This window comes from Callithrix jacchus, chromosome 4 (assembly GCF_049354715.1).
Source record: "Callithrix jacchus isolate 240 chromosome 4, calJac240_pri, whole genome shotgun sequence".
In the NCBI taxonomy this organism is placed as follows: domain Eukaryota; kingdom Metazoa; phylum Chordata; class Mammalia; order Primates; family Cebidae; genus Callithrix; species Callithrix jacchus.
Window position 1 is genome coordinate 25,322,190 of NC_133505.1, and position 25,415 is coordinate 25,347,604.

Here is a 25,415-nt window from a genome sequence, read left to right on the forward strand (position 1 = left end):
AATGACCAAATGATCTAGTAATTCCATTTCTCAGTATATACCCCAGAGAACTGAAGGCAGGACTCAAACTACCTGCACACCAATGTTCAAAGCGGTATTATTCACATCAGCAACCCACTGTCCCTCAACAGACGAATGGATGAACAAAATGTGGTATGGCCATGCAATGGAATGTTATTCTGCCACATCCCACAACAAGGATGAACCTTGGGGACGTTGTCCTAAGTGAAGTCAGCCGTAAGAAGCAAAGAAACAAATGCCGTATGATTTCACTTATATGAGGTCCCTAGAATAGTTGAATTGATAGACAGAAAATAGAATTGGGATTGCCAATGACTGAAGGGGAGGGGGAATGGAGAGTTAGTGTTTAGTGGGTACAGGGTTTCAGCAGAGGAAAATGCGAAGATTCTGGAGAAGGATGCCATTGATGGTTGTACAACAGTGTGGATGTACTTAATGCCACTGAACTGTACACTTAAAATGGATAGAATGGTAAATGTATTTTGTGTATTTTAACAAACACACACACACGCATGTCAGTATTGTTTGTGTTTGAAAATATAGAGCTAGAAAGGTTTTTTGAGTGTATTTAGCAAGAAAACTTAAAAGAAACCTCTTGTCTTTGGAGGAGACAGGCCTGAGGCATCCAGAGGGAATGAACGCCACCCAGGGAGCCAATTCCGTTCCCATGAAAATCACACCTGGAGTGAACTGCACTCTGTTCACAGTTCTAGGAGTGCCGTTACCAAGGGAGAGGAAAGAGAAGGAATAGAGGTGAGGTTTCTTAAAGAGACATTTGATGACATTTCCCCCAATTTGTTAGTTTGCAGTGGCTAAAACTTTTTGCTTTTTAACCCGTTATTATGGAAAAATGTGAACATATACAAAAGTATGTACAATTGTAAAATTAGTCCTGTGTGTCCGTCACCCATCTTTAACAGTTGGATACTCTGTAATATCCATAGATGGTGTTTTTCATCCTTACACCTACCCATGCTCACTCTTATTGTTTTGAGAAAATGTGTATTCATTTCATATTAAACTATTTTGGTACATATCTGAAAAGATGATGATTCTTTTTAAAACATCTCTATGGTACCGTTATTATAAATAACAAAATAATACTAATTCTTTAATATCATCAACTACAAGGTGTTTAAATTTTAATGGCTTACAAATAGTATAAATTTTCAAACTGGTTGATCTGTCTGCAATATTAGTCTTTTAAAGAAATCTTTAGGCCCCATCTGTATCTTTTTTCTTCCTTGTTCTTCTTTTTCCTCAGATTTCTTTACTGAAGAAGTCAATTCTTCTGTCTGGATTTTGCTGATTTTATCTTTGTTTTCTTGCTTATCTTGTATTAAAAACCAATAGTTGTATCCTGACCAGCTAGGTTCTTAGCCTTGGCCAGAGGTTTACACTCACCTGGGAAGCTTTTAAAATCCTAACATGTGTGGAAAGCAGCTTGTCACTTCCTCGATAAGTTAAACGTAGAGTTACCATATGACCCATCAATTTCACTCCTAAAGAACTGAAACAGGTTCAAACACAGTTTTGTATTCATATGTTCACAGCAGCACTATTTTCAATACCCAAAAGATGGAAACAACCCAAATGTCCTTCAGCTAAGGACCGGGCCAACAAAATGTGGTGCAATTGGGTATTATGCATCCTTAGAAGTCATGAGGTACTCATGCATGTTTACAACCCGGATGAACCTTGAAAACACTGTGGTAAATGGAAGAAGCCTGACACAAAGGCCACATATTATATGATGTCATTTGTATGGACTGTCTAGAATACAAAAACCCATAGAAACAGAACACAGATTAGTGAGTGGTTGTCAAAGGCTGGGAAAAGAAGAAAATGGGAGTGGCTGCTTAAAGAGTATGGGGATTCCTTTTGGGATGATGAAAATTTCCAGAACTAAACAGTGTTGATGTTTGTATAATTGTGAACGTACTTAACACTACAAAATTATTGCACTTTGAAGTGGTTTAAATGGTTTTATGCTACGTGTATTTTACCACAATTTTTTTATAATTCTGATGTATAAAAACACATCAGACCAAGTAATTCATAGTCTCTTAAGTGTGACCCAACCATTAGAATATTCTGAAGCCCTCCAAAGGATGCCAGTGTACAGCCAGGGTTTGGAATCATTGACAGAGGCTGGACGGGTCAGGATCATGTCTTTCAAGCCTTCCTCACAGGTGGTGGTGGCATGCTGTATTTAAACGCACGCAAGTGTGCGTCTGTATTCTAAAGGATAGCCATGTTGCTTGTGCTCCTGTCCGACAGCAGATGCTGTCGGGCATCTGCTGCCTGCAGTCACACACACAAAAAAAGTGCTCTCTTTTTTTTAGAAAATAAAATTTTGGAAAACCTAAGAAAACGATCAATCATCTTGATTTTTTCTTTTTTTTATATGAGAGGAAAGGGCCCTCTGTATCTAGCTACCATCTATCTACATGTGTAAAACGGTGCCACCCATAGCCTCGCCCGTGAGATGGCAGCACCCAGACAAGTGGCCCCCAGGCTGCCCCACACATGCGCACACACCCTGCCCAACACGGGCAGTTCTGCCCCTGTTTCTTCTCAAAAAAAAAAAGAGGCACGAGGCAAAGAAACCACTCCTGACTCCTTGGGGAAGCAGGCGAGCCCCCCCCCTCTAGTCATCTTTCTCCTGCACTAGCTGATGCTGCCGTCACACCCGTAGAATCTCAGCAGTGCGTGCTTCCCTACCCTGCGGAGGAAATGTCATTTCCTTGCAAGACTCACTTCCCATGAGCACTGATAGGCCACAGCTGCTGCTGGCTCTGCAGCCTTGGCAGAGTTGCAAATAGGTTAAATGGAAATGGGAGTTCTCGTTCTCCTCTACTTCAGCCAGCTTCCTTTTCGGGCCAAATCTGAATAAACTCAAAGAAACTGGGAAAGTGGTTTGCGGATCCCCATGGAGCTTCACAAAGATAAGTTCTACTTATGTGATCCAAGAGATGGTTGGCTTGTGATTTTCTTTGCTCAGCATTACTCGTTAATATCCTGAACTCACATTTCTGAAAACAACTGTAGCTGAGATGTGCTCCTGGAGCAGAACTACAAGTTAAACTTGGAAATCAAACCTCCCACTTTCACTCTCAGCCTTTTGTAGCACAGGCTAAGTACTCTTCTCTTTGAACAGCATGGGATTTTCATTTAAAACGTTAATTACAAAGAATCAAAGACACTCAGAGGAAGTGTGTTATTTTGGGGGGGTGGTTTAAGTGCTAGATTTTGAAGTCAGAAGACCTCAAAGTGAATATCTCAGCTCCATAATTCATTTACCAATTGTGCAAATGTAGACAGTCACTCAGTTTCTCTGATTCCATAAACTCATTCCTAAGATATAGATGAATATTATGTACTGTATAGGACAAGGGTAAAAACTGTGAGAAACTAAGTAAAGCAAATAAGCTGAGCACGGATCCAATAAATGTCACTTTCCTAAATATGTATTGCTTATGTGATCCTCAAACTTAATCCCTGAGAGGCAGGGAGGTTAAGAGATGGGATACAAAAATGCCTTTTTTCTTTCCTGTGGGCATGTCCTGAAAGCTACAAAGAACTGGGTACCATCATAATAATTTGCATTGGGTTAAACCAAGTCAGAATTTAGGATCTGCTGATAAGGGAATGTCTTGATCTGTCAACTGGGGATCCACGACTGCTTAAAGATAGAGGTGTAAGTCAGAGACAGAATGATGGAGCCAAGGCATACAGTGATTGCCTCTCAGTTATGAGTTGCATCCTGCTGCTGCTTTTCACAAAACGTATTTTCCAAGTTTTTAAATATTCTTCTATGATGTCATTCTTAATGAATGCATAGTGAGGATATGGCGTAGAAAAAAGATGGGCAGCTCTGTGGCAGCTAGTTTGAAAATCAAATAAAAAAAATAAAGTAACCTGAGGAATGGAAAACTTGAATAGACCAATTTCCATAGAAGTGATTAAAATATCTTGGTTTGAACCTTTTCAGACTTTCTTTGGGCCAAGTCCTTGATGAATTTTTGTGAATGGCTTACAACGTTTTCTTTGTTGTTTTTGGGGGGAGCTTTTTTGCAGGCACAATTTTCTTTTTTTCTCTTGTAAGAGATGAGGTGTTGCTGTGTTGGCCAAGTTGGTCTCAAACTCCTGGCCTCAGGTGATTCTCCTGCCTTTGCCTCCCAAATTGCTAGGATTACAGGTGTGAGCCATTGTACCTTGCCAGACACAAGGTTTTAAATGTATTCTCTGAGATGCATGTGTGTGTATTTAGTTTGTCCATTGTAGTATTCAAATTCTGTCATTACCTTTCTTAATGTACTGTGTCTATCCAGTTCTGAAAGAGGAATGTCAAAGTTCCCCACTACAATTTTGCTTTTGTCAGTTTCTCCTTTTATTTATTTATTTATTTTTTTTGAAATAGAGTCTCACTCCGTCACAAGGCGCCAGGCTGGAGTGCAGTGGCGCGATCTTGGCTCACTGCAACCTCCGCCTCCTGGGTTCAAGCAATTCTCCTGCCTCAGCCTCCCAAGTAGCTGGGACTACAGGCACACGCCACCACGCCCAGGTAATTTTTTTGTATTTTTATTAGAGACAGGGTTTCAATATGTTGGCCAAGATGGTCTCGATCTCTTGACCTCGTGATCTACCTGCCTCGGCCTCCCAAAGTGCTGGGATTACGGGTGTGAGCCACCGGGCCCAGCCTCTCCTTTTATTTCTAATAATTTATGTGGTATATACTTAACTAGTCTTATTGAGTGCCTACAGGTTTATGACTGCTGCATCCTTTCTGTAAATGTTGCTCATTATTTAGTTTGAGGTTTTAGACTCAATTCTTCCTTGTCAAATATTAGTATAGACTGGAATTTTCCCCCACAAATGTACACAGCATATCTTAACTCATCCCTTGATTTTCAGCTTTCCTTTACCCTTTTGTTTTAGGGGTTGTCATCTTGTTTTGTTCCCTATCCCCAGTTAGTCCATTCACATTTCACATTATGCCTTATGTAGTTCATTTTATTCCATCTTAACCTATTATGCATTTTAGTTGGTTCTCTCTTTTCCCTTCCTTATTTTTGATGGTTTTATCAAGTAACTATTCATTCCTTTTTTTTTTTTTTTGAGACGGAGTTTCGCTCTTGTTACCCAGGCTGGAGTGCAATGGCGCGATCTCGGCTCACCGCAACCTCCGCCTCCTGGGTTCAGGCAATTCTCTTGCCTCAGCCTCCTGAGTAGCTGGGATTACAGGCATGTGCCACCATGCCTAGCTAATTTTTTGTATTTTTAGTAGAGACGGGGTTTCACCATGTTGACCAGGATGGTCTCGATCTCTTGACCTCGTGATTCCACCCGCCTCGGCCTCCCAAAGTGCTGGAATTACAGGTGTGAGCCACCGCGCCCGGCCCCATTCCTTTTTTATCTCTCTTTTCTTTGATCAGTTTGGAAATTACATTCTACTTTTCTGTGCCCTTAATGACTGTCTTCTGTAGCCCAGTGCTTATAATTCAAAGCATATATTTTTTACTGTTACTTGTAAGAGGATACCAATTTTTCCCACCAAGGTTTGTCTCCCTAGACAGAAATTTAATAAATAAGTTTATTGCTTACTAGTTGTTTTTCCCGAGTCTCTCTGAGTGCTCTTACTGTGCACCGCTTATTATGTTCCTCTCCCAGCAGTTTTAGAAGCAGCCATTTGTTTCAGGTTTTTTTTCTCTCTGGCTCCTAGATTCCCTTAGGCATGTTGTTATTTTTCTTTGTCATCTCACTGGGCCAGGTCTGCTTGTTAGAGTGCACCAAGTGGCTGCAGTTCTATAGGTGATAAAAATGAAGGGCTCCCTACTCCCAAGGATCAGTGGGGCAACAGCAGCGGCAGCTGCCAGCCTCCCTGTTCCCAGGTCCCCTGTGCAATCTCAGCCTGGGGAGCAGGGAGCAACTGCCTTGTTCTCCAGCCCCTGCTTGGCAGATAAAGCTCACTTGGGAGACCAGTGTCAGCCAGATCCCCAGGGCCCACACATCTCCTGACCAGCCCCACTAATCCCAGAATCCCCAGTGCTGGCCTCCAGGCCCTGCATGGTCCAACAGGAAAAAATATATCATTAACTCCCCTGCAGCCCATTCCCAGGCCCAAGACCTCACTCACACCAGCATCTCCCCTAACCCTGAGATGGGTACAGGGGAAGCATAGTCTCCCAGGCCCAAGACCTCACTCACACCAGCATCTCCCCAAATGCTGAGATACTTAAAGAGGAAGCAAAGTCCCAGGCCCCAGACCTCACTCACGCCAGCATCTCCCCAAATGCTGAGATACTTAAAGGGGAAGCAAAGTCCCAGGCCCCAGACCTCACTCACACCAGTGTCTGCCTCAACCCTGAGATAGGTACAAGGGAAGCATAGTCTCCCAGTCCCAAGACCTCACTGACACCAGCGTCTCCCCCAGCCCTTAGATGGGTACAGGGGAAGCACAGCCCAGAATCTCTCCAGTACTTCTTAATGAAAATATTTCAGATTTAATTAGTTTTTATAGTCAGAGCTAGGAACCTAATCCATATTTAGAACATAATCCGTAAGAAAAGCATATTCCAGGCACTTAACCAACTTTGAAATGAAGCCTTCCGCAGCATAGCTCCCTTCCCACCCGCTTCCACACCCCTGCTTCACCTCGGCACAAATCTCTCTGACTTGGCCTGCTGGGCTGTTTTGCACTCTCTTCTCTCTCCCTTCAGTGTGGCTGGTAGAGTAAGAATGGTGCTAGATTTTTATTTTCACATTTTCTACAATAAGGCACATTAAATTTTAAAAAATAATTGTTTTTCAACAAAACCATAAAGTAAGATATGGTAGGCTGAATACTGGCCCCCAAAGACATCCACATCCTAATTCCTGAGACATTTTATGGCAAAAGGGACTTCACAGGTATGATCAAATGAGGATCTTAAGATGGAGATCAGCCTGGGTTTATCCACACTGGCCCTACTGTAATCACAGCTATTCTTCTGAGAGGAAGGCAGAGGAAGGTTTGACTGCAGAGGGAGAGAATGTGACAGAAGCAGAGATCAGAGCGACTGCTTTGAGGGTGGAGGCAGGCACCAGATGCTAGGCAATGCAGGAGGCCATACAGGCTGAAAAAGACAAGGAAACAGATTCTCCCCAGAGCCTCGGGAAGAAGCCAGCCCCACCAACATCTTGACTTTCACCCAGTGAAACTGATTTTTAACTTCAGGCCTCCAGAACTGTAAATTTGTGTTATTGTAAGCCACCTGTTTGGGGGTAACTTTTTTTACTGCTGCATCAGGAAGCTAACACACAGGGTAATCCTTTAGAGAAACCTGGGTTGGCTTAGTGCAGCCCACGAGCCCAATGCCACTATTTCCTGTGTCCCCACTCCTGAGTGTGGGAGTGGGTAGACACAGTCCTAGGATCACACCATCAAGTGCAGTGGCCCTTGATGGCATGGAAGCGTGGCTGGGTTGCAGGCAGGGTTGTGGCTGCCCACAGCCTCTAAGCCTTCAGGGACAGTGCACACATGGAGAGAAGTCCTTTGCAGGGGGATTGGGCACTTTTTTGAGCAAGCACACATGTGAGGAGCACATCAGAAGCTCTGAAGAGGCAAAGTCAAGCCTTTGAAGGGCATGGGCCCCAGCATGAGCTGCCCAAGAGAAGCTCCAGGCCCTTCTCTGGCTGGTGGCATCTGCTCCCTCCAGGTGCTAGCAGTGTCACCTAGTCATGCAGGTGACATGGGATCTCACACAAAAGATGTAAGTAAAAGCAAGATTGATGAGCTTGGTCATGCCCCATGTAGTAGTTCATATCCAGAGTCATGCGAGAACATCAGAAATGTGGACAAAGAGGAAACCAAAAGAACAGTTAAGAGGGTTCAAGAGACATGTTCACAAAATGGTCGTGAGGAGGGAAAAGAAGCGGGAGGCATCCTCTCCAAATGCATGTATTTGTGCCAGTCAGTTCCTCGCAAAGAGCCCTGAAGAGGAAACAGTTAAAGGTGGCTCCTCCTTATCTGCCATGTGTCAGCAAGGCAGCTTGTCACTCTGACTTTCCTGAAAGAGATGTGCTCCACCACTATCAAGCCCAACAGTTCCATTTAGTCCCGAGTGAGGGGTGAGCTAAGGATGTGACCTGTATCTACGAGGCCACAGGGCAACTCCATGGCACCCCTACCTACAGCCGGTAGCAGGGTGTGAGCAGTGATGGATGCCCTGCTTCCAGGAGGTAAATGTCATCACTGCAGTCCTCTTCACTATTGGCAGCTTCTATAAAATAGTTCTCTGCAGACAGTAAGAAACCTAAATTTGGATTTTCACTTAATTTTTATTATTCCAAGCGGAGCCATGTTTACTTTATAGAGAAATCAACAACTATAAGACACCATCTCCCATTGCCTTCCCAGACTATTCCTCATCCAGACGCTGATTTGTCCACCACCAAAAAAATTGTAAAGGATGGTGTAAATGTCAATTTCCAGGTTTAATACTGTCCTGTAATTCGGCAGGATGTCCCCATTGGAGGAAATAGGGTGGAAAGTACATAGACCCTCTCTCTACTACATTTTTCAACTTCTTGTGAATATATATTTGTTTCAGAATTAAAAGCAAAGGTTAAAAATGATAAACTGTAATGTAACAATGTGGTTTGTATCATAGGTTTTTGAAAACCCACTAAAAATTAAAAATGAAAAAATGATAAAGATCGCACTGTCCATTAGAAAAATAACATAAGCTATAGATGCACGCTATGTGTGTAATTGTCTAGTTGCCACATTTTAAGAAGCAAAAAAGAACAGACAGAATTATTCTAATAACATGTCTTAACCCAGTATATTTAAAATATTGTCATTTCGACAATACCAAAAATATTAAGATATTTTGCTTTTTTTCTTACTAAGTCCTTGAAACCCAGCCAGTATTTTATACTTATAGAACTTCTCTGTTTGGACCAGCCATATTTCAAGTGCTAAATACCCACATGTCCAATAGAATAGCAGAAGTCTAGACAGTATTGGGGCTAATATTGCAAAATTTTTAATGACTTCTTAACCTGTGTTTTTTAACATCTTTATTGAGATTCACATACCATAAAATTCACCCATTTGAAGTATATCATTCAGTGGGGGATGGTGGCTCATGCTTGTAATTGCAGCACTTTGGGAAGCCAAGGCAGGTGGATCACTTGAGCCCAGGAGTTCGAAACCATCCTGGGCATCCTGGCTGTTGAGACAGCCAAACCCTGTCTCAACAAAACATACAAAAAGAGGCCGGGTGCGGTGGCTCGCGCCTGTAGTCCCAACACTTTGGGAGACCGAGGCAGACAGATCACTGAAGATCAGGAGTTCGAGACCAGCCTGTCTAACATGGTGAAACCCCCGTGTCTACTAAAAATACAAAACTTAGCTGGGCGTGGTGGTGTACGCCTGTAGTCCCAGCTACTTGGGAGGCTGAGGCAGGAGAATTGCTTGAATCCGGGAGACGGAGGTTGCAGTGAGCCAAGATTGTGCCACTGCACTCCAGCCTGAGCAACAGAGCAAGACTGTCTCAAAAAAAAATAAAAATAAATTAAGTGTATTATTCAGTGGTTTTTAGTATATTCAGAGTTGTGCCAGCATCACTGCAATCAATTTTAAGACATTTTCAGCACCCCAGAAAGAATCCCCATGCCCATTCACAGTCACTCCACATTCCCTCCCCTTTGCCCACCCATCCCAAGCCACTAACCTGCTCTCTGTCTCTACCTGTTGGCCTCTTCTGGATATTTCATAAAAATTGAATCATACAGTATGTGGCCTTTTGTGTTTGGCTTTTATCACTTAGCAGAATATTTTCAAGGTTCATCCTTGTAGTATGTATCTGAATTTCATTCCTTTGTGTGCTAAATATTCCATTGTGTGAATATGCCACATTTTATTTGTTCATCAATTAATATGCATTTGGGCTGTTGTCACTTCTTGGCTATTGTGAATCGTGTTGCTGTGAACGTCCTTGTACACTTTTCGGAGGCACATGTTTTCATTCCCTTGGGTGTAGTTGCTGTACACGCTCATTCTTGAACTGTACTACAGTTGTTTTTTCATGCATTTCTCTTGGCCATTATCTGCCTGCTGTCTGCATTCTTCAAATACCTGAGCATTTCCAGCCACTACACTGCCAGTCTCCCCATGGGCTTGAAGGGTTTGCTTCCATTCCCCTGAGCATTACATTCAGTTGGCACTGGTGGCCTGGCTCTGGCTGGGTCACTAGCAAAGGGCCGAGGATGGGAAGGGCTTTCATCACTGTCTTCCAAGGGAAAGGAAGCCTTGCATTTGCACAGCTCCAGAAGAGCCACTATTTTGCATCAGAAGAGTTTACGATACTTCTATCAAAAAATAAAGGAAATAATCTTAATATCTAAAGGGTTCAACTTTGTAGTAAACTCTGCAGCTTTCTGTAATAAGAGTCCCAAAGGTAAGCGACGGGAACATATTACTCTAATTCAGAAAGAAACCATGTGACTGGTGAAAGGTGATGTCTTTGCAAACTGCCCAGAAGGAAGATCTTGTCCCACCAATGGGCAGTGTCCTCAGGGTTGGACCCAGCGTCAGTGTCCCTTTGTCTTGATGCTGAGAGAAATGATCAGCCACCTTGTTTGAACCAGAAAGCACATCAGTAATGGGTCCGAAAGAAAGCCACATACTGCAGGCTAAGTTTATGGGATTCAAGGGTCAGAATGAAAACCCAGAGCTTTTATCACTGAGCTTATCATCAAAGCCTTTAAGCCTTGCTTTGCCTAAAAACAGCTGAGTCCCTCAGATGTCACAGTTTCCTAGTTCATATGATTACATTAGGAACATCTTGTTCCTAAACAGCATGAAGAATGCTCCTGGGAGGGGTGCCTTCCCCTGCTGAGCTCGGCTGCAGGCTTGTGGCAACTCCATGTGTGGTGACCACTCTGGGAATCTTGTTCCTCCTCTGCCAGGGCTTGCCCTGAGACCTTACATAGGTGCCTCCTTCTCTTTGAATTCATTCCTTCTTTCAGCCCAGTGGCTGAGGCACCATGTGAGGCACTGGGAACAGGCCAGGGTCACTGTGTTCAAGAAGCTGACAGGTGCATGGGGGTGTTTGCTCACATCCTGGGTCACGGGCTCCACCCCAGCTGCCTAGACCCAAGGTTCCATGTCAAGGCAGCAAAAGCGAGTGATAGGCCAGGCCTAGTTGCTTGGAAGAAGGAGGCGAGCTGGGGGAGGGCCTGCACCCAGCCAGGGAGTGAGGATTCCATAGGAGTGAGCCATCCTAGAAACCATTGGAGGTTTCTGGGCCATGGGTTGATGTGATGAGCACATGTTTCTAGAGGATGACTTCAGTGGCTGTGCAGGTGCAGCAAGGTGGGGCACAAGCCCCTTCTTCTTACCGAGGCTGCACCAGCAACATCAGCAAGGCCGGGAAGAAGCCCACAGGTCTCTTGTGAGGGTGACCAGCTTCCCAGACTCCTGGGAATAGTTTCATTAGGAGATGAGAGGAAAGCTCTGCACTGCTGGGTGCTGGGGACATGAAATGGGTTCATCCCCTGACTTCAGGGAGTTCACAGTCTCATGTCGGAGACAAACATGGAAACCACACAAAGTATATTAACAGCCCAGTGTGGCTGGTGCTAGAATGGTGACAGAGCATATTTATGAATACCCAGGGGAGGGACACGGGAGGAGGGCGGTTTATTAAGGAGGGCCCCTGGGAACAGCTGGAAGTGGTTCAACCTCTGACCACAAGGCCAGGACATGCTGGCTGAATGTCAGTTTTGTTCTGTCCCCTGGCCAAGGGTCCCCTTCCCCCAGAAGTGCTTACACACGTACTCAGACATCTCCTAGAGCCTGTGATGTGGGGGTTCTGCAGAAGAGCTTAGGAACAGCATCTTCAGGGATGAGTCATGCTAACCAGGGCACTGCCTGTTCCCGGCTCACTGCCCCCTGCCCAACACTGCTGGCTCCCCATGTCCCACCCTCTGTTCTGTCTCTCACCTCCACTCTCCATGACCACCTCTTCCCGAGGGCTTCTGGGAACAGAGCTGCTGCCTTCCCGAGGCTGGGGTAGGGATGAGGATGTGTGTGCTGGGCCGGCATCAAGTGTTCTCAGAGCACCAGGCCCTCTGCTCCAGCCGAGGCTCTGGCAGGCACTGTGGCTCAGGGTGATGTTTTTCCCTCTCACCATTTTGGTGCTCCCTTCAGCCTGACTTCTTGGGGAGGGGGGCGGAGACAGAGGGAGCCCAGGTAGTTGGGTATGTTGGTATACGTATGACCCCAATATTTTTAGCCTGTGACCTCATTCCTGGAAGGCTCCCAAGCCCTAGGTGATTGCTGGCCGTGTATTTTCAAGTCTGTGGATGTCACATAGCAGCTCCCTGTGGGAGGTGAGCAGAGGAACACAGTGCAGCCATTGGGAAGAGAGAATTCAGCCTGTGCGTGCTGACGTGGAAAGATGTCTGGATGCTGAGCATGCAGGAGAACGTGTGGTGGGAAACTGTGTGGACAGTGCTGTCTGACTTGTTTGTTTCTGTATTCACCACCATTTCTTGCATGAGCCACATGTCAGCACATGAGGGCAGAGGTAGGAAAACTGCCACCAGCCATGGCATGCAGTCAGGAACAGGTGGTTGAGGGACTCTCCAAGAGAAACTTCTGGAAAGCCCTGGGTCGGCAAGAGAAGGAAGCCCAGGAGGAAGGGGCACTCATTGCCTCTCATCAAAGGATGTTCATTCCTGATTTAACACCAAAAAGCATTAAACTCCCTTGGACCACTTATTTAAAGAGGCCAGTAATCAGCACATTGTACAAGCCTGAATTTAAAGAAAAAAAAGTGACTTCTGGTTCCTACTCTGGAAGCTCTTTCCAGTGCTGAGTGACACATTTCTGGTGCAAGACCCTTGACTGAGATTCTGCTGTGTTTGTTGCTCAGAAATTGTGGTGGTGCTGACATCTCAATGCTACCTCCATCTGGAAGCCCACAAAGTCAGGAACTTCTCGAATCAAACAGATTAGTGCAGGGAATCTCTGTACTGTCCAACCGAGCAGGGTGCTGTCAGTCATCACCGGATGAAGGTGACAGGCAAAACCAAAGAGGCAGTGAATCCTCAAGTCTCCGAAAACAAGTCGTCTGAGGGTGGGCAAGCGGACTCGGAATGTGCCTTTCCCGCAGCTTTCTGCTGAGCTTGCCTGCTAAATTATATTTGATCAAAGCAAATATTAAAACCAGAACTGGTTCAAGCCGACTTTGAAAAAAGGTGTCCCTGAAGGAGCAGCATGGCAAGAGGCAGCCTGATTATCTCCCCCGGACCAGGTGGTCAACATACCATCAAGCACTTGCTCCTTTCCCAGCACATGTCCCAGGAAGGAGCAGCCTCAGCATTTTGCATCACCTTGTAGCTAATTGTAGAGGAGCCAGGATTTTGGCCTTGCCACTCTGGTTTTGGTGACGTGAAACAGAGTTCAGGGACAGACAGGAAGCCGAGCTTTGGTCTCTCCCCAAATCAAGGAGTGTGACCTCTGATGGGACATTATCTCTGGCAGTTTGCCTGAGCTCTGTTGTCGCCATCCCAGGGAAATGCCAGGTTTTCCTCTGACGTGATGTTTGGGCCCTGAGTTCTGCCCAGTTCCCAGAAGGGCCTGGTGACAGTTGTGGCGGTGCTGACATGTAACATGGTGTGTTTAACTGTTCGGATGCTTTTGTCTCGGGAGCCTCTGTTGTGCAATGCTGCAGTGCCAGCTCCAGGGGACTCCTGACTAGTGGCTGGCACTATTTGTAGCCACTATCCCCATGTGGCCTTCTCTGCACTTGACCATCAGAGGTGAGGGGAGGGTGGATGAGTAAGTGTGATGGGAGACAGCTATCTGTCTCCTGTTTCATAAATGTCTCCCTACCCTGAGCAGTGGTCCAGACCAGCAGATAGAAATCACCCGTAAAACCCAGTTCCTCTAAAGTACAGGTGTAGGTATAGAAGACAGGAAGCTATTCCCTGCCTTCAGTTAGAAGTGTAGCGGGTGATAGCATCCTGTAGGAACACTATAGGGTGCAAAGACACTTCCTTCCCCTGCTTTTGTGGTCCATGGCCCTACCTTCTAGAAGAACTGTACCCAAAGTGTGCCTGGCAGGAAAATAGCTACCTAGTTTTGGGTTTATTTTTTGGAAAAGTATGTACTCCATTGCAGGGTGGGGGTGGGGGGAAGGAAAGCCTGGTAATACTCAAAAAAATAAGTGCTCAGCCTGATTCCTCTTAGATGAGCACTGTTTCTCATTCAGGGATGCTAGTCAGAAGCAAGTGAGCAATGACATGTGTGTCCCTACCCCCCAACTACCTCCCTAAGAAATTCCACAGATAGGGCTGGGCCACCAGGTCCTGCACAGCAAACCCGGTGGCTCTGGTGCACAAACCTCAACAGGAACCTCTGCCTTAATGTATGTGTCCATTCAAAAAGGACTCGTTCCTGCAGAGGGAACAGAAGGCTTGTGAGATGGGAACTGCTGCCAGCTGCCCAAGACTTTGGGCTCTTTGAGATCCATCTGAAATAGTTTCATTCCCAGCTGGGCGCTGTGGCTCACACCTGTAATCCCAGCACTTTTGGCGGCTGATCACAAGGTCAGGAGTTCAAGACCAGCCTTGCCAATATACTGAAACCCCATCTTTAAAAAATATATAAAAAATTAGCTGAGTGTGGTGGCACACGCCCGTAGTCCCAGCTACTTGGGAGGCTGAGGCACAAGAATTGCTTGAAACTGGGAGGCAGAGGTTGCAGTGAGTCAGGATCACGCCACTGCACTCCAGCCTGGCCAATAGAGCAAGACTCCGTCTCAAAATATAAATAATAAAATAGCTTCATTCCCTTTCCTATAATGATGTGGAATGCCAAAGAAGGAGATCATTGCATAGTGGGCTTTTTTTTCTTTCTTTCTTTCTTTTTTTTTGGAGACAAGAGTCTCATTTTGTTGCCCAGGTTGTAGTGCAATGTCACAGTCTCGGCTCACTGCAAGCAGTTCTCCTGCCTCAGCCTTCCAGTAGCTGGAATTACAGGCATGCACCACCACACCCAGCTAATTTCTTTGTATTTTTACTAGAGACAGGGTCTTGTCACGTTGGTCAGGCTGGTCTCAAACTCCTGGGCTCACGTGATCCACTCACCTAGCCTCCCAAAGTGCTGTGATTATAGGCGTGCGTCACCAAGTCCGGCGTTTTTTAACTGAACATGAGACATTCAGAAAAACAAAAGGCTGGTGCGGCATGCTGACAAAAGTGGGTAAGAGTGAGGGCAACTGTGTGTTCATAATTCAGGCAGAGACACTGGAGAGCGAACAAGGAGTCTATCTACAGTCACCCCGGGACAGTGGATATGGACTGGACATGTGGTCATGCTGATGAAGAGTGTGCACTCTTGTACCTTGTTTCTCTCTTGTCCCAACAAGCAAAGATGAAACATATTAACTATTAATTGTGACATAGGATAGTGGGCAGGGATATGAATTTGCTCATCACTCTGCCAGCAATAACACAGAGGAAATAAGAGGCCAACTCCCCACCACCTCTCTCCATATTAAGAATATCTCATATTGGAAATTCAAGGCTTATAGGAAGAATGGAGATGGAGTATGTACCAGGAGAGGGGAAGTAAAAAGGCTCTCCTGGCTTCTTTGAAATGGCCTCTTTCTCAGCTACCACACTTCAGTTTGGATGGTCCCTTTAGGCACTTTTCTGCTGCCTAAAATGGTGGCAGAATTAAAAGTAGCAATGTTATGCTGTTAAATGTAAGCATTTTGAAAAACAAACCTACTGGATTCTAAAAATTAAAAAAAAAAAAGTTTTGTGGACTGAGGGCTATTTTTAGAGGAACACCATGTGGTTGAGATTCATAAGTTTGGGTTTCACAATACCTCTTGTTTCTATACAGAAAAGACTGAAAAAATGTAGACATAAATGTATGTGTCCCTATTTCAGTGTGCTTTTTTTAAAAAATGGGAAATATAAAGAGCATGATAAAAATGGTCTATTTGAGGAATAAGCTTTTATTGCTGGTGACTGACTATGACAGGGCTGTGGCAGTGCCTCTCCATGCTAGGATCTTACCAGGGACAATTGCTGCATGAATTGCAGGCAGTGTGGAAGGATGTCCAGACTTGTCATAAGCCAGAGGAGGGGCACAGATGTCATGCTCATCTTCCTCAGTGCAGGTGAATAGGAGCGGGCAGTTTAGCCTGTGCCATCTGAGACCACATGCTGAAATTCTACCAAAAATTTATTGGCCGAGCATGATGGCTCATGCCTGTTATCCCAGCACTTTAGGAGACCGAGTCAGGAAGATCACCTGAGGTTAAGAGATTGAGACTAGCCTGGCCAACATGGTGAAAGCCCATCTCTACTAAAAATACAAAACTTAGCTGGGTGTGGTGGCACAGACCTGCAGTCCCAGCTACTTAAGAAGCTGAGCCATAAGAATCACTTGAATACAGGAGGTGGCCATTGCAGTGAGCTGAGATCACATCACTGCACTCCAGCCTAGACGACGGAGTGAAATTCTGTCTCAAAAAAAAAAAAGAATTTTTTAGTGGCTCAAGGTTTGGTTTGGTTTGTTGTTTTTGTTGTTTTTGGCTTTCCAAAGCCCCCATCAAAGTGTAACTATCTTAGGAAAGTGGAGTATCTTAAAAATATGCTTCTGAAACTGGGTGTATCAGAAGGTACTCAAAGGCCACACAGTGCATCTTCTTGGAGGGTCAGGGTTACTTATCAACTTGGAGGAAAAAAAAATAATGTTAAGAGACCAGGTCTTGCTATGTTGCCCAGACTAGAATGCAGTTATTTGTTCACAGGCAAGATCATAAGACTCTATGGCTTCAAATTCCTGGGCTCAAGCAGTCTTCCCACCTCAGCCTCCTGAGTAGCTGGGACTCTAGGTGTGCACCAAGGTGGTTCCCTACCACATTTGGCAGGGAAAATATTTTTATACGAAAATAAGCATAAATATCCTATAGAGCAGAATACATCATTTACATGAAGATCAATAGGAACTTCCAAGAAATGTTCTGGCTACCACAGCCCCTTTAAGCTAAGTCCCAAATCTCCAGGAGTATGATTTTCTGTGTTAGCTACCTCTACTTAACAGGATCTGGTTTGTAACTCTCTCTTCTGTTAATTTCTCTCTCCTTGGCCCAATGCCATTCTGTTTTAATTATATCTCAAAAATGCTTTAAGATGTTCCTGTTCAAAGTTTTTCATATTCTTGACTTTTAATTCACATAAACCTTAAAGTCATTTTGTCAAGTATTTTTTCAAATCTTGTCAGGGTTTGTATTATCATTGTATTAAATGTAAATTCATTTGCAAAAATTGGCATTTTTATATGACTCAGTGTTTTTATGAACATGGTATATCTCTCACTAAATTTTCATACTTCTTAGATTTTTGTTTCTTTCTAAAGATCACACGTGTCTTATTGAGTTTACATCTAGGAGTATCTTTTGTCACTGTGACTGTTGTTACTATCCTTTCCCGTTATGTTTTCCATGTGATTCACTGGTGTGTCAGCTTCTGACATGTGAAATGGAAGAGCATGCCTAGCAGAGCAAGTATACACCCTTCAAAAATAGAAATTAAAGGAAAGAAATTAAGAAATTTTAAGAATTTAAGAATTAATTCTTAATTTTTTTTTTTTTTTTTTAATTTTTTATTGGATTATAGGTTTTGAGGTACATGAGCAGAGCATGCAAGACAGTTGCGTAGGTGCACACATGGCAGTGTGCTTTGCTTTTCTTCTCCCCTTCACCCACATTTGGCATTTCTCCCCAGGCTATCCCTCCCCACCTCCCCCTCCCACTGGCCCTCCCCTTTTCTCCCCAATAGACCCCAGTGTTTAGTACTCCCCTTTCTGTGTCCATGTGTTCTCATTTTTCATCACCCACCTATGAGTGAGAACATGCGGTGTTTCATTCTCTGTTCTTGTGTCAGTTTGCTGAGGATGATGTTCTCCAGATTCATCCATGTCCCTACAAACGACACGAACTCATCATTTCTGATTGCTGCATAATATTCCATGGTGTATATGTGCCACATTTTTCCAATCCAGTCTATCGTCAATGGGCATTTGGGTTGATTCCAGGTCTTTGCTATTGTAAACAGTGCTGCAATGAACATTCGTGTACATGTGTCCTTATAGTAGAACGATTTATAGTCTTTTGGATATATACCCTAGAAGGAAATCTAGGCAAAACTATCCAGGACATAGGAGTAGGCAAGGACTTCATGAACAAAACACCAAAAGCATTGGCAACAAAAGCCAAAATAGACAAATGGGACCTAATTCTTAATTTCTTAAGAATAGAAATTAAGACAGATAAAGTTTGCCTGTAAAAGCCTACAAATTGATGATAATAATGGTACCTTCCTCTTAAAGTCATTGTGAAGCTAAAAGAAATACTTTCATTTAGTTATTAATAATTAATTAAGCACTTAGAGCAGTGCCTGGTACATAGTAAATGCTCATTAATCATCACTATTAATTACATTATCATCATTATTTTTTACTACTTATAGCATTATCATCATTAAAAGTATTGTCATCATGATGCCAGAGGCAAGATTTAGCAATGTGCCCTGCGGCCCCCAACCTCTGAGGGGGAAGAGAGCAGAACAGTTTACCCCTTGGCTTCACCAGCAAAGCTAGACATCCATGTCTGTCCTGTAACTTTTCAGGGTGCAGCCACCTCCTTGTACCTGACTGCTCTGACCAGCTGGCAGTGTCATGGGCAGGAAGCCATGCCCCCAGAGTAGAGATGAGGAAAGAACAACTCAGCAGTCCACCCTTGAGTCCATTCCAGAGAGCTCACATTCACACCCAGGAGGTGAGCTCGGCTGTCATTGCCACCATGTCCCGAAGGGTGAGGGGCCTTGAGATCCTTAAGGTAAGGGTCCAGGACCCCATGATATGCATCTTGATGGAGACAAGGCCATGCACAAACCTGTGCATGTAAATAACACTGAGGCCCTTGCCAGGTGCTTAGCACTGTGCTTATTTAATCTTCCCAGTAGTATTAGGACATTTCGTATATTTGGGCCCTGGGAAGGAACTGGGGAAAATGGTAGATTTTCTTCATGTCTAGTGATTTGTTTGATTCCCATAGCAACTCTGCAAAGTAGGCAGGAAGTGGCAAAGGCAGGAGTAGGATCCCAGCCCAGGGTTGTGTCCATTCCCCGCTCCAGCTTCCCCAGCACCCACTCCCCTGGCGACTGAGCCCAGCTCCTGGGACCCCAGCTCCTGGGACCCCAGTCAGACAGAGATGTGTTACGGGGGTGGCTGCTCATTGCTTCAGAAAAGTAATCAGTGAAGACCTGAAGCATTGTAGCCAATTGTCTTTTCTTATATCCTGCTCCTTCCTCCCCTGCAGGTTGTCTAATGAGTCTCAGGGCTCATAAGTATTTCTGGGCCATCTAGTCATCTCGGCTACTGGCTGTTATCTGTGTACTTTTCCAATGGACTCTAATGCCAAGTCCCTCAACTTTAAGAAATAACAGTGTGATCAGCTTTAATGACCAATTTATGCACAGTAATAGTCTGATGTGGCTGCATAAGTCAAGTTGGGATTCTGGAGGGACTGTAACGTGAAACTCTTAATTGCACTACCTCTCTTCCATTGCCCAGAGCCTCTCCCCTCAGTGTGGAGCAGCTTGGAGCAGTGTTCTTTGTCACTTAGCACCACAGCATCAATCCCGGCTGGCCTCCTGTTGTGTGCCGACACATTTTACAACCCAAATAAATGCAACAGAACTGTTACACAAACATTTATTTCCTCAACTCCTTAGCCCTCATTGAGATAAGTTTTTAATATTTTCTCCCTGCGTGAACTGAATATTTCCCCTACTTCTTTTGTAACGGCTCTCGGTGAATCTGCTGGGCCAAATTTAAATCATTTGATTTTACTTAACAGTCAGTGAACATTCTTGTTGCATTAAATGGTCCTATCGCGGTTTTTATTCGCTTGTCTTCATCGGTTCTGTATCTTCACCTGTGGCTCACCATCGAAGCACTCTGTAATCACTTATCTATCTGGATTTTGGAGTCAGTAGGCACAGACCGTTAGACCCGTAGAGTATGGGACTGATATTTTTAGTTTTGAGGTGCTTTTGGAGCACTTTCTATGTGTCTGGCACTGTCCTAAACTGTACTTTGAATGCACCTGAGTCAAGTAGCATGGTCCCTTCTCCCTCCTCCCCACAGTCACTAATGCTCATGTAGGGAACTGAGGCAGACCCACATACCATTACAGTGCAGGGACGGTGTGGGTGGCCCCGATATATGCAGTATACACATCAGACAGATAGAAAGACATGCATCTCTGTATCTTCTTAACACCATTCACATTGTAAGACCTGATGTTAGTTTTGTTCCCCCTAAGGGCCATAAAATTGTCATACTGGAATGGGGATTTTTTGTCTTTTGTTTTTTTAATCAAACGTCTGTCAAAGCCTATAAATTTGGTTTGTTTTGATTTCAAGTTTTCTAAAACTTGGCTCTTCAGATTGCGCCCCCACCCCCAGCTCTTCATTCTGTGGATTTACTTTGGGGTCTTTTCCATGGGGTCAATCCCACCTCACAGCTATATGCCTTGCAACAGAGTACCCCTCCCCCAGAAGTTTAATCCTCTAGATTAGTGGACTCTGAGAAACAAATTTGATGGTAAGTATTGTAATGGGGGCTTTTATAAGGAACACAGCAGAGGGCCACACAACAGGAGACTCCTATGCTCTTCTAACCAATTCATAGAGAATACGGCCTTTAGCACACAGTGGGGAGAAGCGTGTTTGTTCTGTGGCATGATAAATGTGCTGCCAGAGCCTTCAAAGGGGCCACCAGAGGGAGTGTCAGCCAGACAAGCAGGCCTTCTAGAAAGTAGTTTTGCAAGATCCATCAGTTTTGCAAGAACCATAAAAATATTCATATCTGTTCACCCAACAATTCCACCTCCAGAAACCTTTTATAAGGAAAAAAAATCAGATTTGATAAATGGTTTATATATAAGAATGATAATCCTAGCGTTAAGTGAAAACTATCTAAATGTTCCTCATATGGGAGTGGTTAGATTTTGATGTATCTTTACAATGGAGTGTTACACAGTTACTGAAAATATTCCTTAAAAGGATAGTTACTGACATAAGGATCATAATATGAAGTTAAGTTAAAAAGCAAGCTATACTATGATTCCACATTGAAATATTGTGTATATATACACACACATTTTAAATCTATATGTGATTTAACAGACTAGACAAAAATACCAAAATATCAATAGCCACATATCCTAATGCAACTAAGTATGTAGGGCAAGCTTGTCCAACCCATGGCCCGCAGGCCACATGCAGCCCAGGATGACTTTGAATGTGGCCCAACACAGATCTGTAAACTAAAACATGAGTTTTTTTGTGTGATTTTTTTTTTTTTCTCTTTAGCTCATCAGCTTTCATTACTGTTCGTGTATTTTATGTGTGGCCGAAGACAAGACTTCCAGTGTGGCCCAGGGAAGCCAAAAGATTGGCCACCCCAGATTTAGAGAGAAAAAGAGCAGGATCTTTATAATTTCCTGCGTAGTTTTTTCAAACTTTGGAAACAGCTACAGTAGGTACCTGTTAATTACACCTCCCCATATGATAGGGACATTGCTTCCACTTGCCTCAGGGCACAGATCATCCCCTTCTCTGCACTGGCCTTTGTTTCATTAGTCATCTGATCTCACGTTAAAATTCTCATTATACATTCAAGTCAGTAAGAATTGGTTTAGCTGAATGTAGCTAGAAACCCAAGTAACAGGAGCTTTAAAAAGATGGAGGTTTCTTTTTCTCGAATGCAAAAGAAAGCTGGCAATAAGGCATCCGGAGCTGGCACTGTGGCTCCAGGGTCATCAAGCATCCAGGCACCTCCTTTCTGCCCCCCAGCCTTAGCTCCCGTATCAAACTTACCTCACAGTGCTAGATGTCTGCTGGTGTTCCAGCTATCAAGTTGATAATCCAAATTTGAACGAGACAAAGTCGGGGGCAGGCAGGCAGTGGAATGCCCCCAGTCTGAGGCAGCCCACTTTAAAGGACTTTCCTAGATGCTTCAGCCGTGATGACAGCTGACACCTCATTGGCCACCTCTAGCTGCACAGGAGTCTGGAGGGTATAAACTTCTAGATGTACACTGGCCCCATAAGGAAAAAGGCGAGATGGATGCCGGGCAGGCCACAGTTATCTCATGTGGTTATCTCGCATTTTCATGACGTAGGCTCATAGTTATGGGTAATTCGCATTATGAAGTAATCAGCATTGATTAACCAGGCATGGTGGCACATGCCTGTAAGCCCAGGTGTTTAAGACCAGCCTGGGCAACATAGTGAGAGCCTGCCTCTAAAAAAAATAGAAAAGAGCGAAAAGGAGAAAAGAAAGGAAGAAATGGTTGGGACGTAGGGAGAGGAGCAGCATTTTGGAGAAAGCGCTGGACAGAGATCAGAGGATTTGGGGTTCATGTCTTTGCTTCTATATGGATTGACTTTTCTGGGCCTTCATTGCTCACCAAAAACTGAGGGACAGTGATTTTTACAGCGTCCACACACACACCAGTCTCAAACTTGCAAGGGTGGGGTCCCCTTCAGCGCCGCACCCTATAGACCTTCTGCCACTCCTGCGTCCAAGCTGGAATCACCTCTCACCTGCACTCTAACTGGTCCCTTAACTAGGTCTCCTTGCCACAATGCTCCACCTCTTGTTTGCCTCGACCCAAGTCAAGGTGATCTTTTTTAACCACACTGCTGAATAGGTTGGTCCTCTGTTTTTAACATTTTAACAGCTTTCCCTCCCCTCCGAGTGGAGTTTGGCATCTGTGTTCTGGCCCTATCGCACTTCTCTTTTATTCTCACTTCTCTGCCTTCCCCACCCCCATCCTCACCCTCACCCTTCTGCATCCACACTCACAACCCATTTCGGTCTCTGACCGGAGCTCCTCCTCCCCAGAGGCTATCTCCTCTGAGAAGTTTTCCCTGACTCCCTCAGGCTGAGTCACGTCTTGTAGATCCCTCTAGGCCTATGTGCCCTCCTCTGGGCTAGCACATTCCAGATGCTAGGTCACTTATCTCAATTCTTGCCTGTGTTCCCTTCCTGGACTCAGAGCTTTCTGCGGGCAGAAATCACATCCGCAAGTCTCACCTGCACAAGCTGCCTGGAACAGAAGGCGCTCACTGCTTATCTTCAGAGTGACTCAGGGTTGGGGCTGCTCTTCCAGGGCTCCTCCAGGTTTTCTGTGTGGTAATTGGAGATAACCACATGAGATAACTGTGGCCAGCCCAGCATCCATCTTACCTTTTTCCTTACAGGATCAGTGCATATTGTGTACAGTACATGCCTTTCAGTTGTAAGAAAGAGCCCTGCCTGTGTATCAGTCTTCACTACAGAGCCATTTGCTCTCAGTGCATTGGGCTCAGATTCCTTCTCTTGCTCACTCATCAGAGATCTGCTGAGCAGAGTTGTCTATCAGGACTGTGCAGGGCCCAGCGGCACAGACAGCAGTGTTTACCAGACCTGCCTTTGAGCGACTCTCAGTTAGGGGGCTGGAAAAGGGAAGACAGACATGAAGTGGAGCACGTGACCTCGTAGGGATCACATGCACAGACCACACAGATGGTCCAGGTAGCAGCAGAGGAGGACAGGCTTCATGAGCATGCCACCAGGCTGCGGGCAGTGAATAGGTGGACAGAAGAGAGCCATCCCTTCAGGAAAGGGCAGGAAGCCAGTCACCTCTCCTGCTGCTGTAACACATTTCTCCTCTGTCTGCCATGACCATCTATTGGTCAGATTCCTACCAGCTGCCCTAGGGACATTCATGCCCTGGGTGCTGCACTGGTTGGAGACCTCACACATCTTTGTTGACACTGGTCGACTTTGTTGAGGGCGCAGACTGCTGGAGCTGCAAAGGACTATAAAGATCACCTAGAAGTTTCCAGACCTCATCATACAGGCGAGGAACTGAGACCAGAGGAAGTGGAGAGTCTCACATGGCAAGTAGCAGAGCCACCCAGGCTGCAGCCCACCTGTCCTGACCCCACCCTATCCCAGGGCCTTTCCAGGATGCCACGTTTTCTTCCTGAGTGCCAGAAGTAGAACATGTGGACCAACACTGGGTCATTCAGAGACCACACGGCTGTTATTAAAGGCATCCCAGATGGATCCTGGAGCCGTGGACAGTGCCTGTAATCACAGAAGCTGCGAGTCGGAAGGAATCCATTTGGTTCAACCCTGGTCTAGCATACACCTTCCTTCTCCATCCTCGCTTTCTGCTCCTCATGGGGACAGAGAACTCACAGCTTCCCAAGGCAGCCCATTACATTTTTGAACGGGTTTCTCCATATGCCATGCCATAACTCCTACATGCCACTAAAGCCTTGGGAAGATGATGGTAAACTCTGTCAAGTACTCCTGGAATGTCTGATTGTGGACACTTCTAGGACGGGTTCCTGATGAATCCCCTGAGATCAATTAAATATAGAACAGGCTCCCAGGTAACCGAATCATCCAAGCTGTTATACAGAATTGTTTGTATTAGCCTCATTTTAATTATCCAAAACAATGTTTCCCTTTCTTTAAGGCTCATTGGTATTCTAGCCTTTTGTTTCTGAATATCATTTGATCGTGGGTTCATGTATCTGTTGAGGTTAATGTATGAAAACAAAACCATGTACCATTCAGGGTGGAGGACAGTGCCAATCCTCCTCTTCTCTGTAGTAGGATTTAGATGTCTTCGCTCACCGGCAGCTATTTCAGGTTCTCCAGAGGGGAAGCCCAAACAAGTTCCTATGTGGCTTTCATCATGACTGTACCATAGCCCCGAGAAACCTCATGCGGCTCCTCACAGGCTCAAGATGACTTCCAACCTTGCCACCTAAAGAGTGGCCTGCGGACCAGCAGCATCAGCGATACCTGCAGGTTGCAAGAAACACAGCATCCCAGACCCGCCCCATCCACTTGCATCGGAAATCTTCCCTATATTAATAAGGGAAGACTGAAGACGCAGTAGCGAAGCTCATCATGCTGACTTGTTAAGTTTTGCTGGAGCGCTCATTCTCTACACCGCCTTGGGTCTTTTGGTTTCTAATTCAGGCTTTCACTTGCAATTAAAAATACTGCAGGATCCCCCCATCCCCTAAATCTCCACCATCTACTTTTCTTTCTTCTTAGATGATGTGCTGCTCTCGCCTTTTCCTTTACTTGCTCTTGCACCACCATAACACTTAGCAGTTATTATCCGTGCCATGGACCTTCAAGATGCCTTTGTGCAAGGGCAGACTGAAGACTGAGCAAATGGCACAGGAAACCGAACACCTCAGATGGACCGCGGGCTGTCCTTGGTGACAGAGCACCAC

General features: G+C 45.0%; 1 protein-coding gene across 4 annotated transcripts in view; it reads left to right on the forward strand.

Annotated features, from left to right (window-relative positions):
* The window catches only part of LYRM4 (LYR motif containing 4), a 158,323-nt gene that overhangs the window by 131,504 nt on the left and 1,404 nt on the right, over positions 1 to 25,415 (forward strand). The window contains exons 3-4 of one of the 4 annotated variants that reach the window (XR_013533784.1): positions 629 to 774; positions 4,445 to 4,588. The exons of 1 other annotated variant lie outside the window; for it this stretch is intronic. Coding sequence is in view for 2 of the 3 variants with exons in the window: in XM_008994016.5 (XP_008992264.1) it covers positions 629 to 772 (144 nt within the window). In the remaining variant the exon portion in view is untranslated. The remainder of the gene's footprint in view (positions 1 to 628; positions 775 to 4,444; positions 4,589 to 25,415) is intronic. 2 more of the 4 variants (XM_008994016.5, XM_054253741.2) reach the window with 2 other exon arrangements.